The following is a 12,333-nucleotide window of genomic DNA, read 5'->3' as shown; positions in this document are numbered from 1 at the left end:
ATAATTATGAAAGAGCATAGCAATATGGTTGATACATTGACTGGGTTTGTATAAAACCACTGTGAAAGCAATCGTGTTGTGATCACTAAAGCAGCTTTGAGAAACCTACGAGAGCATAGAAAAAAATACCTCGTTTATTTGGTACGAAAAGTTTTTTATCAGTGGCAAGTCTGCCAACATTACTTACTACATGTAGCATCTTGTCTCCGATGAACAGCAGTTAGTACTTGCTTGGTCGCCTTACTCCTCTGAACGACAACCAGTGGCATTCCATCCCTCTTCAGCTTGACATCTTTGTTACAGCTTTCGTTATGTAGCATAACGGTTGTACTCTATAACCAAAACAAGATCTCATTTTTTAACAAGTCGCCATTTGCAAAAGTTGCAAATCACGAAAAGGATCGACTGAGACATGCCAAAACAGTAATGTTTGTGTGTCAAACATTACCATTGGTTAGAGCTTATAGATTTGGTGTACTCATCTGTCTGTTCTATCGGTCTATTGAGTGGTGACAACAAACTCATCATAGTATATAAACAGCCTCCGAGGCCCCCTGACTGAAGTTTTGACCGACTTATTGGAGAATTGATCACAACTTTAGTACAAACCATGATAGCATTCCACTATTGCTGAAGCCTTCCATCTTTGGGGCATTCCTGTTGATCTCGGCATGGAAAGATTCTAGCTCGGTAGTAGCTAGTCTACCAGCCTTAGATACGGCATCAATCAGGCCCTTTCTTTCAAGAATCGGTCTTAGTTTTACTGCCGTTAGGCTATCTACAAAACAAGAAATTATTTAATTATTGCAATGCCAAGGCTTCAATTCTACATTTGGCCTAAGTTGACCTATACCTTGCCAGTGATGGTAACATGAACGCATATATAAATATATTTATATATATACTTATATATATATATATTTATATATATATATAGCAATAAGTAATCGATTAATATTTACTTGGCCAGATGATATAGAAATAAAATAGTATAACATCAGTCACCCATACATAATATTAAAGCCATGTTACTTACATCTATCAATCCAGCGGCGATCACAAAGATAACCTTCACTATCTGGTTCTGGCAATACGGTGTCTGTCCCATGAACACAATGATGGAATTTAGTGTTATCTCTGTGAACATGAATGGTGCGCATGTGGTTGGTGACTGATTTCCATCATTCGATTCTAAGCTGACTTCCAGGCTCTGTGTTCACCACAACGTGATAGAGGTGGCGTATTATCGTCTCCGACCAGTGACCAACAACTCTGTTAGCTGCAACGCTAGCAAACTCACAGAGCTTTTTCTTTAGATCTAATAAAAGTGAAACAACTGTAATAACTTAAGCATGGTGCTTATTTTATTACATGTATATCCAATTAACTGGCACCATGTGGTAATAAGCAAACCTTGGTGCATAAACCACAGAATTCCAAAAGGTTGGATAACACTTTTGCCACCAGCCTTAACACGCTATAAATAACCAGTTTGGCGCAATCTGAACCTACTCTATCTATCTCAGAGAAATATCAGATATTGTGCTTGTAGAATCAAACTTTTAAATTAAACACTCACTCTTCGCAATATGCCATAGATCGAAATAGTGGGTAAGCTCTGTCCATTCTTTCCTCATGTAAGGAGCAATCATGATATGCTGGTCAGTTGTTAGGCTGCCTATACAAACACCAGCATCTTCCACTTCTCGACGGCATCTGATCAATCCCTCCTTCTCCATTGCCTGTGATGAAGTTGTCTCAGTGACCTGTATATGTAAGAATGTTCAATTTGGTTTGACTATCGGGCGCTGTCTTTCTTATAAAACATAAACACAATAGGTATTGAAACACTGAATATGTTGTTAAACGTTTAAGCAGATAACTAATCAATTTATCAAATCTAGTAAAAATAATAATGTTCACTGGAGACAGTTCTCACCTTCACCAACTGAGATGCCACTATAAGAGAGGATTTTACATCCATTAGTGTGTAGGTGCTGTATAGGGCACTATGTCCTGGGGTGTCAAATCTTCCATCTCTGCTGAAATCTATATGTTCTGCATCTAGGGCCTGTTGTACTGCCGTCATGTTATGGCTGTAGAGATTTCTGATGACCTGTGTAGAAAACACTTAGTATTACATGAAACATACAAGATTGTTACATAAAAGGCGTAGAGTTTAGATAGAAACCAAGCTAGTAATTGCTGTATATATTCATTTGAGTTTTGAACATTGGTGAATACATTCAAGACTCAATTGTACCATGATATGATGTGAATGACATTCGACATACTTGCGTTTCATTTTGTCAACCTATTTCTGGTTGACTGAAGTAAAATTATCAACAGCAAACAGCGCTAAATGTCATACATAAACATTACGGTAGATTAAAGACTTACTCCATAAAGGTAGTGATGTTGGTGTCTGAAAAAAAAATTGAATAGAGGGAGCCATGCTACTAAGCATCGAGAGTGTACGGATAAACTTGGTTGGCAAGCACCCAGTAAACAAGATCATCGCACTTATCAAAATGTTTATGACAGCACGTCCACTGGTGCTAGATTCCAATGTTCTCACGTGTCTGCAGCTATCACAAACAGCTGTCATTTTGATGTATCCCCCATCTCTGTATGTAGACTCCACGTTGGTATAGCACGCACACTTCCTACAGTACTTGAGTGCCTCTAGAAGTTGCTTGTGATCTACCAAGTATCTGGGTTCATTGTACCATGATCCCTATCTATAATTATAAAAGGGTATGAGGGATAAAATAATCATGCAATAAAACGTAACAACATTAACACAGCAGAGATAGACAGTTGTTATACTTCTGAACTCAGGTTGAGGTGACCTACTCGGGAGCAAGTGCTCTCCTCTTCTCTAATCTGCTCTCTCTTTTAGTAGGCAATCTAGGTTGTTGCTTTCTTGGTGATGGTACTGATGCGCCAGATGCAAGTTGAATGGTTGGTACAGCATCATCTTTGAATGTGAGCCTAAAATATTTTGAAAATATTGTATTTCATTTAAATTTTGTAAGCAGTCTGTCTATATATATATATATATATATATATATATATATATATATATATATATATGATGCGATGATGAACAACCACAGAAATGTAGACCATGTTAATTAATGTAGGCTACTGACTTGACAATATTGCTATCGATGCAGCTAGACTCTATTTACTCATGGATCTTTTATTTGGTTTTTATTCATGATAATTCTACAGATAAGATTTGGCTCTGGCTTAGTCAGCTGGATTCTTCCGATTGCGATCAGTTTGGGTTTGCTAGCTACCTAGTCCCAGCGCGGTTAAATTGGTTTAATTACTATGATAATATTATGCAGTGAGGAATAAAAAAACACTTATACATTTGAACAAAGATATGCAACTCTTGGTTCTGATGTAGTGTAAGATCTTTAGTACAGAGAAAACATAACTTTTATCTCTGATAACATTTTATCATTCATTATAATATACTCATTTGACACAAGGCATCGTAAGACATTGATTATAATTGGTGAATGAGTCTGTAGAGAAATGCCTAAAGCACAGACGACTGTTACTAGTCCATTTGAAATTCTTAACTTTGGTCGAGACAAAGTGAATCCATCGAATTTGAAGAGAAGAACTCACAGGCCACACCTTCAGATGGTCTGTAGCTTCACAGTTGGCAGCTGCGCATCTTCTGCTCATCTTATTCTGGAAACAGTGGTAAAATTGCCTTTTTTCATCAATGATACCTTGATACTAACACAAATATTTTGTAATAAAATAATAAATGCAAGCCAAATAGGAGTTTTATAAGCGGATGGTTGTTGTTTCATCAATTTACAATAAGACTTCAGTATACTACTACTTACCTCAGGCTGGTAGAGGGATGAGTACAAAATATACTACTCAACTATATACTACTCAAGTTCATGATACCCCAATCTTCAATTGGCAATATACTACTCAAATTCCACAATAAACCACTCTCAATTTAACAATATACTACTACAAGTCAGCAAAACACCTATCTCAAGTTGACAATACAGAATGCACCACTATAATAAGTTGACAATATACCACTCGAAGTCAACAATACACCCCTCAATCAACAAAATGCCACTATAAATCAACAATATATCACTCAAAGTTGACTATATACCACTCGTAATCAACAATTAGGATGATGCACGATGTATTCTCAATGAAGGAGCATTATTTATTATTTTCTCAACCGAGTACTCGCAGCGTAGGGATGAGAAAGGAATGTGTTCGCGGGTTGTAGCAAGTTGAGCGGAACTTGCTTTCACGCTAAACTTTAATACTGCTTGGTGCGGTTGCATAACTGTAGGTTGCATAAGCAGCAGATCACGTAAGACACAGGTCTGCTTTCAATGGAAACTTTACCAAGATATAATTGTGTTCCAGGACTATTTGAAAGACGGTTGACCCATGACACGGCAGATAGGAGAATGCAGTGAAATGACTTTATCGAAACGGTTGTCTTAAAACCTATTCTTTTTCAATTCCAGCCTGTATTATAATCTCAGTCTTTCCTAAAAGGTAGATAGGATATTCAACACTGCTTGTAGATTGTTACTGGATGTTTTATGGGCTGCATGCCGAGAAAATAAAGCTCAAAAACCGCGATTTTATCATAAGCTAGCGTTGTTAGTTGGCCAATTGTAAGCTAGGTTACGCCACTAAATTAACGATATCCGCTAAATAGCAACGCGTTCTAAATGACATCGTTTTAGGGACAAAATGCAAATTAATCTCAAAATTGTTTGGAATTTTTTTATTGAGGCAAAAAATATGAAAAATAGTGTGACCATAGTGATCAGCATAGTTGGTTTGCTATTTGAAAAACTACTCAGGATGGGGGCAGTTATGGTTTAAATAGGTTAGACCATCTCATCATTTGGCATTATGGTATCTTTTACCTTTTTCTTGTTTTATATGTTGAATTTTTGTTTACTGCTTTGATAGTATAATAAACTATCTTATTTAATATGTTAGATAAACCTATTAAAAATTAGGATAGGCAATAGTATTAAAAAATTATGGGTCTAGCCGATTCCCTAACATTCAACAAAACATTCATCTATTGTATGTACAGTATTTTATACTTTCTATTTCTTCTTTAATTATATACTTATTTATATATGTCATGTATTTATTGAATAATAAAAAACAATACTTTTTATTTTCTCTGATGTTTTGAGGGACAATAAAAGTATTGAACTGCCATTGACCACTCTGCACAGATATAATCATAGAAATAAACTCGACTGACTAACAGGGGAAGATAACTGAGTGAGAGATGGGAAGATGGTGTCTGGGTTGCCTTAGCTAACTCATACATATGTGACAGCATGCAGTAACTCTCACAACTGTACGACCACAACATCACCATAATTACAGTAACTACAGTAATTACAGCTGCAACAGTATTGTTATAATAACAAAGGAGTTTGTTTTAAGTTAATATTAGATCTGTTTTTAAGTCTGTAGTTACTCTAAGTTGTTATTAACTGAGTACCTTGTTAAACAGGGACTCCCTGTATATTCAGACGTCTGTTAAATATGGGAACTTTTTAAGTAGTATGAATTAATTAAACCAAATTAAAAAACGTTCAAGTTATTCTTTTAGTTCATACCAAACAGAATGTGTACGCAGAGCACAGAAAGTAGAACAACATAACGCATGCGTAAGCGATGTCTTGTAAATAGGTCTATGAAACTAAGCTCTACATACCTGGTGGTGTGACCAGCTCCATTGATGCAGGTGCTCATTTGTAAAGATGTAATCACCAAACAAGGAGAGAAATACAGTAGAGTTGGCAGCATCTCTCAGTTCAGACCTTGGCAGCCATATTTATCATATATTGTCTGTGCACAGTTTAAGGGCAAGCTGAAGAGATGCAGTCGTTTTAAAAACATCGGTACAGATCTGTTCTACCTTCAAGGGAAAATAAATATTCTGTAGCATTTGAACGATACGACAACAAAGTACTAGTTGCGAAACAGTGGATCTACATGTATGTATGAAATAATTTGTCCGTTTAGAGGGTAGGTAGCCATGCTACAACATCATAAAAGATTATAGTATAAATATTAGTTATCTAAGTCTGACAACAAGATTAATCTATCCAACCCCAGAAACTACCGTAAGACTACCATATAGAATTACTAGCTGTGCCACCCGGTGTTGCCCGTGTAATAGAAGAGTATTTGGACAGGAAACTCATTTGTATTTAACATATAACAACATTTGCCATTCTAACTTTCAAACTAAATGTCATGAAAAATGTTTTTTGTCTTATACACAATGAGAAGTAGTGAGAGTTTTGCTATTAACCAGTTTAATAATGTGAACGAACAGCTTCTCGTGACGTTATGCTATGACCCGCATCACACGCAAACCAGTTAGGTTTTGTTCTGATATAATGAATTATATTGGCAGGCTAGCAATTCGACTTCCGTAGTTTTGTGGGCAAGGCGTCAGACTGGTGAATGGCCCGGTCCAAGATCGAATCCCCTTCGGTACGGAATATTTATCCTGAGATTTTAAGATCTATAGCCGGATTTCCGACGACGACACACGGACTTGGAGATATATATATATATATATATAAATTGAAAAAAGAGTTTGTCATATAAATAGTTAGTAGTCTGAAGTATGCCAGTAAGTTGGCATTTTGACAGAACTAGCAACTACTTCCTTACTAACTTACTTAATACCACCCAGGTTGATCTCAATGTCTCAATCCTATAACAACATGTCAACTAGTTTTACCATAGTAACTATGACACAGTTGGCTGTTCACAATTAGTTGAATGTTCATGGTAGAGGGCTGATGGTATTCAGCTGTGAGCATGATACCGTGTGACCATTTATGACTGTGATACTATGTGACCAGTTATGATTGTGGTGCCACGTAACCAGCTATGACTGTGATACCATGTAGCCAGTTATGATTGTGATACCATGTGACCAGGTATGATCATGACACCATGTGACTAGCTATGACTGCAATGCACTCAACAGTCAGGACATCAAAGAGTTAGATCGAAAGTGAGTCCACACAGTGCGGAGATAACCTTTTGTTAAGATGTAACCAGATGTAACTTTAGCCAATGCTATCAGTATCTACTCATGTATATGTCTACTATGTGACATACAGTACTTACCTACGAAACAACTAGCTATAAAGTGCATCATTTTGGTTATAGAAAGAAGGAGACAACCTGTGATATCAAACACTACCTTCTCCTGTTCTGATCTACAATGTAAATACAAATAGAGTGATAGCATGTATACCCAGTGCTTAAAATGATACAAAGGCCTGAACTAGTTACAACTAACTAAAGATATAAATATTATTATTAATAAAGTTAAACTTACAAGAGATGATGTGAGTCTATGTCAGTTTGGAGCACTTTATTACTATAAACTATTATAAAAGTATTTTTATAATAAGAGCAGTGACAATAACCAGAGTAAGATGTACACACATTATATAACATTGAGGCATGGCTTCATATCACCCTTGTTAGCATGCTGTGTAAGAACTGCTGGATTTCCATAGTTAGAGATTAGTTGAATCTTGGTATGGCTGGCTTAACCTGCTTCGGCATAACCATCATATTAACTCTGCTCTTGTTACATTGCCATCGATATCATCAATAAGTTATGTTTACCCACCCGTGTTATCTTACACTAATATAAACAAACCAAGTCGTGAGAGTTATCACAACGAATCACCTTTTAAAATGATTACCCTTCTGTCAACCAACATCTACATTGTATAGATGGTGTGTAGGTAACATAACAAACAATTACTCTTGTAGTAAAAACTCACTTTTTAAAGACAAAGGGTCTGTTATCAGTTACATTTTTCGTATCCACTATATTGCTAATATTCATTTAAATTTTATGCAAATGGGGATATCCGTTTAGCATGTGTGCATACTAGTGTATTTATGAGGTGTCATTTAGTTTACAACCGTATCACTGTACACGAATGACAACAGTTATATTCTGGTGACTTGGTTGCGCAATGTTAAATTTGTCCATGACCTTGCATACATCTTAATAACATCCAATATAGTCAGTTTGTAAACTATGGGGCGAAGAAGATAGCGACAAAATAAAAAGATACAGACGCATAGATATGTTTGGTTTATCTCTGGTTTTATGCAGACGTTAACATAAATAAATGTCTGTAATATACCTACTTTTAAATATTAAAAAATAACTTGGAGTGGGAACTGTCAGAAAGCTTTTGGGATCCTGCAGAAAGATGTCAGATCACAACAGAAGATCTCACAGTGAGTGGGATCCTCTGTTGGGATTCCACTCACTAGAGCTGGTGCTCAGCTCTGGTGAGTGGGACCAGTCACTAGAGTCAAAACTGGTAATGAACTATTTGAATGGTTTTCTATTAGGACTGGTCAATATGTTATGTTTACAAGCTAGGTAGAACTCATCCGTAGTCAGGAAAGATAGAAGAACTCTTGAAATCTACCTCCAGCTGTCTCACTATTTTGCAATTTATGAATTTATACTCTTCCTGATCAAAAAGGCCTTCACATTTCTCAGAATCTATAGGTTGAATAAAACTGTAGATGGCGCAAGGGTAGAACTTGGCCTGGAAGTGGAGATATTCTTGATAATTCTTCTCAACCAGCACTGAAGGAAAGAGGGTAGGGTACAACATGACAGTTCTTTAGTTCAACAAGCTACAGAGTATAGCAGCTCATCAGTTGACCATCTGAAGAAAACATAACAGATCTGTTGTATTTCCAACTACTAGCAATAGAGATTTTTCACATCAGTTAAAAATATCAACTTAAACTGTCTACGTGTAAACATAGAGTTAACTAGCGTAGCACCATAAATGTAGTAAAGTATAAATGTAGGCATCACTTCTATTTCCAATAATAATTTACCATCATACATGTAGTTTTATTCTTCTACTTCCACCCTCAGATTCTAATGGTTAGTTATTGTTACAACCTTCTCTGTACTCTGAGGGGTTTATCACTGACGTATTCAATCAGACGTCCAAGTTAAGTCCTACATAATAGACATAGCCTGTAATCCTCATGTAGTACATGATTAGATTCAGTTCAGCAGACTTGATATTAGTAACCTACCAGCCTTACAAAATAATACATCTACTCGCTGAAACTAATGCTACATTAGCTGATACTCATTAGCTATGATATGATTGGAGCTAGACATCTACATAAAGCCACCAATCTTAGTGAATTAGAGACGTACATGTATAACCTTAGATCGTAGAGCAATAAGTTTCCATAGAGCTTACATTAGTAAACTTTGATAGTCATAATGCCACATTCCATGACATGAACTTTATATTATAAATAGAGCTGCACAATGATCGTGTTAATTAAACGATTAACACGACTAATACAAATAAACGATTAACTGAGTTGGGCCAATTAATCTTCAATTAAAATGCAACCGAGGTGATGATCTTGATGTGGTTCCTTTCCTTTGTACTGTTTAGTACTGTACTTTATACTAACATAGCAGGTTACTACCATTTAATTTACTAACAAATATTATGACAAGCAACACTTTCTTACCAATAAATTAAACCACAATTATTTTGCACTTGACTATGAAAACGCAGTGAGTCCCTAACATTAAACTTGTTTATACAATGCACAAGCGCGTGCCGATCTAGTTGTAAGCGGCCATGCCGTTAGTTGTTTGAACATGTTTCTAGGTAATAGCAACAAAATAGATTTCAGTATTATTTAATATCTTACAGTTTAATTTTGTTTATTTTTAAAAACTTCCTTAAGTAAATTATTCATGTATTTTCATTTTTCAAAAAAATCACAATCATATTTCAGCTTCAGAATATTAGTAATATAAGATTGCCACTTTATTGGAGCATGAAAGCAGAAATATATCTTCCACCGTAGGTAGCGCATTTCAGTAAGTTGTTGGAAGCGTAAACAAAAAAGCGAAGGGCAGTATATGCCAGAAAGAATTTGCTTACCACCACAGCACATCATCATTAAGATATATTTTAACTAGTTCTCATCTTACCGCGCAGAAATCATCACCAGCTGTTGCAGACAATAACTAATACTACTGACTACCGGCACTGCTGTGCCCTGTGAGCGGCTATTCTTTAAAGCTGGCAATAATGTATGTAGGAAGAGGGCATCTCTTTATTCGGATAATGTGAATAAACTGTGCTGCCTCAACTCTTGGTTGACTTAATTATAGATTTTCATAGACAGATTTCATACTCATAATAATTATTCCATTTTAACTTATGTACATTGTACTTGTACATTGCACTTATGTACACTACTGCTAACAATTGTTTAAACTATAATCAATCTATATGTAGCTGTATTATTTGTTTTTGAATATGCAGGTTTTTGCTAGATTAGTTCTAAGATTTATCGAAGATTAACTGGTTCAGACCAGTTATTAATCGCGATCAATTTTTATAATCGTTGTGCAGCTCTAATTATAAGACTAATCAAAATATGACTATAGACAGACACTGCTCCAAGAAAGATTAACTCAACCAATTATACCGATACAACTCCAAAACTAAATCCTATCTAAAAGATCGACTCGCTTGTGCTAAAAACAAACTATATCAAAACATATTAAAAATGGTGGACAAGTGAAAGCCACTAAAAACTTGGCCATTTTGCTGTCAGCATTGAAACACAATTTTTGTAAGTGTTACTGTTGTTATGCTGATGGTCAGGAATACACAGAAGACATCGATTAAATTAAGAAAAAGCTATGGTGAAGTGTCAAGGAAAAACTGATAGACAAGACAACTTCATATTTTTTATGATCAGCTATTGGGAAGAGGGATCACATGATGTTAATGACAGTAGCTAATTTATCCTGCTGTCATAGTTTATAATAGCCATAGATCATTCTGTACCACATGTCTATAGCCTTTGATCTAATATTACTAGGCATTTATATCCAGAAGTCCTAAAGTACTGAATATTGATAACCATAAATTATTTTGTAGATATTTACAACAATAGATCCTAATGTATTATATGTCTATAGCCACTAATCTTACTGTAAAAGACATCTGCAGCTGTAGTTCATCATGTGTTGAACTTATTAAGTCTGTGACAGAGCAATTAAGCGCAGTCTCTGATTCTAGAAAAATACACACCTACCATAGCCTGTGGTTCTCCATAAGCGCATCCCTAATCACAGCTTATGAGTTGAGTCTAGTTAGATCTATAACTAGTCAGTCTAACATTCCATATGCTCACTGATAACCTGCAAGCATCAGGTGATAGTTGTACCTAGTTTCACTATTAGTACGACAGATGGTAAAAAATATGCTGACATTGTAGGTGCCAAGACAAAGGTAAAACAATCCCAATCTGACAACCAGTTTGCTACATTTTAGTGAATATGTATGGTATAGCTTGAGGTCTTCAGGAAGGGTTGTGTTGAAAATTTCACTTTATGAATAGTGTTGTACTCTATGAACTGATGAAAATAATTAAGTGAGTGTGAGAAATCAAGTGAGTGTTGCATTCGAGAAACCATCAACTATTTTACCCAGTAATTCAACAAGAAAGTAATGGCAGGTTTATGGAAACTGAGGGGTTTGTGATAAAAAGAAAGATGAACTTACTGTCTGTTAGGCTGCAGATTTATTATACAAAAAGAAACGAATTCATTGAATTGGACGTTTAGTAGTTTCACTACGAAATATGATTCTACAAAAAAATTTTAATCAATAAATTATATGTTAGATTTTAACTTGTTTTATTAAAATCACCATTTCAATATAATATGGTAACTAATTATTCTACAAGCAACAAAAGCGAAAAGATTCATAGAGCTATACATACCCAGTAGTCATGTCTAGCATCTATACTTTACACTTGAGTAACTCTACTGGACAGGATATTGCTGACAGTACCAGGTCTGTAAGAAAAGAGCTCTATTAGAGTGACTATTACTAACATAATACACACTCAAGACACATTAGCACCCACAACGCACTAGTTTAATCTCTGAAACTTTCTGTTAGCCACACACAGTCATCTCTCCTTGAGAGAGACGTTTCAGTACCTACACTGATATATTACTAACCATCTGATTAATAATGCTTTCTCAGTAGATTTTAAAGTTTCTCACAGAGTACTTGATTAGAACATGCTTGGGAACCTTACAATAGATCAGATATGATAGAACCTTACAATACTAACACTAAACACAAATTTGCTTAAGGAAGTAACAATAGAATATATCTCGTAGCAAAAACTAGTGTTAGACTATTGTTA

At 35.5% G+C, this 12,333-nt stretch overlaps 1 protein-coding gene and 2 long non-coding RNA genes across 4 annotated transcripts; all 3 read right to left on the bottom strand.

Moving 5' to 3' along the window:
• Positions 1-590: 590 nt before the first annotated feature.
• On the bottom strand, positions 591-2,700 carry LOC137402508 (uncharacterized). Its single transcript, XM_068089008.1, has 5 exons — positions 2,579-2,700; positions 1,940-2,116; positions 1,580-1,766; positions 1,202-1,318; positions 591-778 (listed from the first exon to the last, which is right to left on the bottom strand). Exons 1-5 carry the CDS (start codon positions 2,606-2,608, stop codon positions 591-593), a joined length of 699 nt encoding a protein of 232 aa, XP_067945109.1. The 5' UTR covers positions 2,609-2,700.
• A 715-nt stretch (positions 2,701-3,415) lies between these two features.
• LOC137402042 (uncharacterized) lies at positions 3,416-7,713 on the bottom strand. Its single transcript, XR_010979427.1, has 3 exons — positions 7,195-7,713; positions 5,759-5,962; positions 3,416-3,711 (listed from the first exon to the last, which is right to left on the bottom strand). It is a non-coding gene; the product is annotated as an uncharacterized lncRNA (long non-coding RNA).
• A 411-nt stretch (positions 7,714-8,124) lies between these two features.
• Positions 8,125-11,975, bottom strand: LOC137401965 (uncharacterized). Of its 2 annotated transcripts, none has more exons than XR_010979404.1 (4): positions 11,899-11,975; positions 11,205-11,314; positions 8,964-9,082; positions 8,125-8,777 (listed from the first exon to the last, which is right to left on the bottom strand). It is a non-coding gene; the product is annotated as an uncharacterized lncRNA (long non-coding RNA). The 2 variants fall into 2 exon arrangements; XR_010979405.1 differs by having other exon boundaries at positions 11,209-11,314.
• Positions 11,976-12,333: the final 358 nt, after the last annotated feature.

This window comes from Watersipora subatra, chromosome 8 (genome assembly GCF_963576615.1).
Source record: "Watersipora subatra chromosome 8, tzWatSuba1.1, whole genome shotgun sequence".
Taxonomy (NCBI): Eukaryota; Metazoa; Bryozoa; class Gymnolaemata; order Cheilostomatida; family Watersiporidae; genus Watersipora; species Watersipora subatra.
This window is presented reverse-complemented; position numbering and strand designations above follow the sequence as displayed.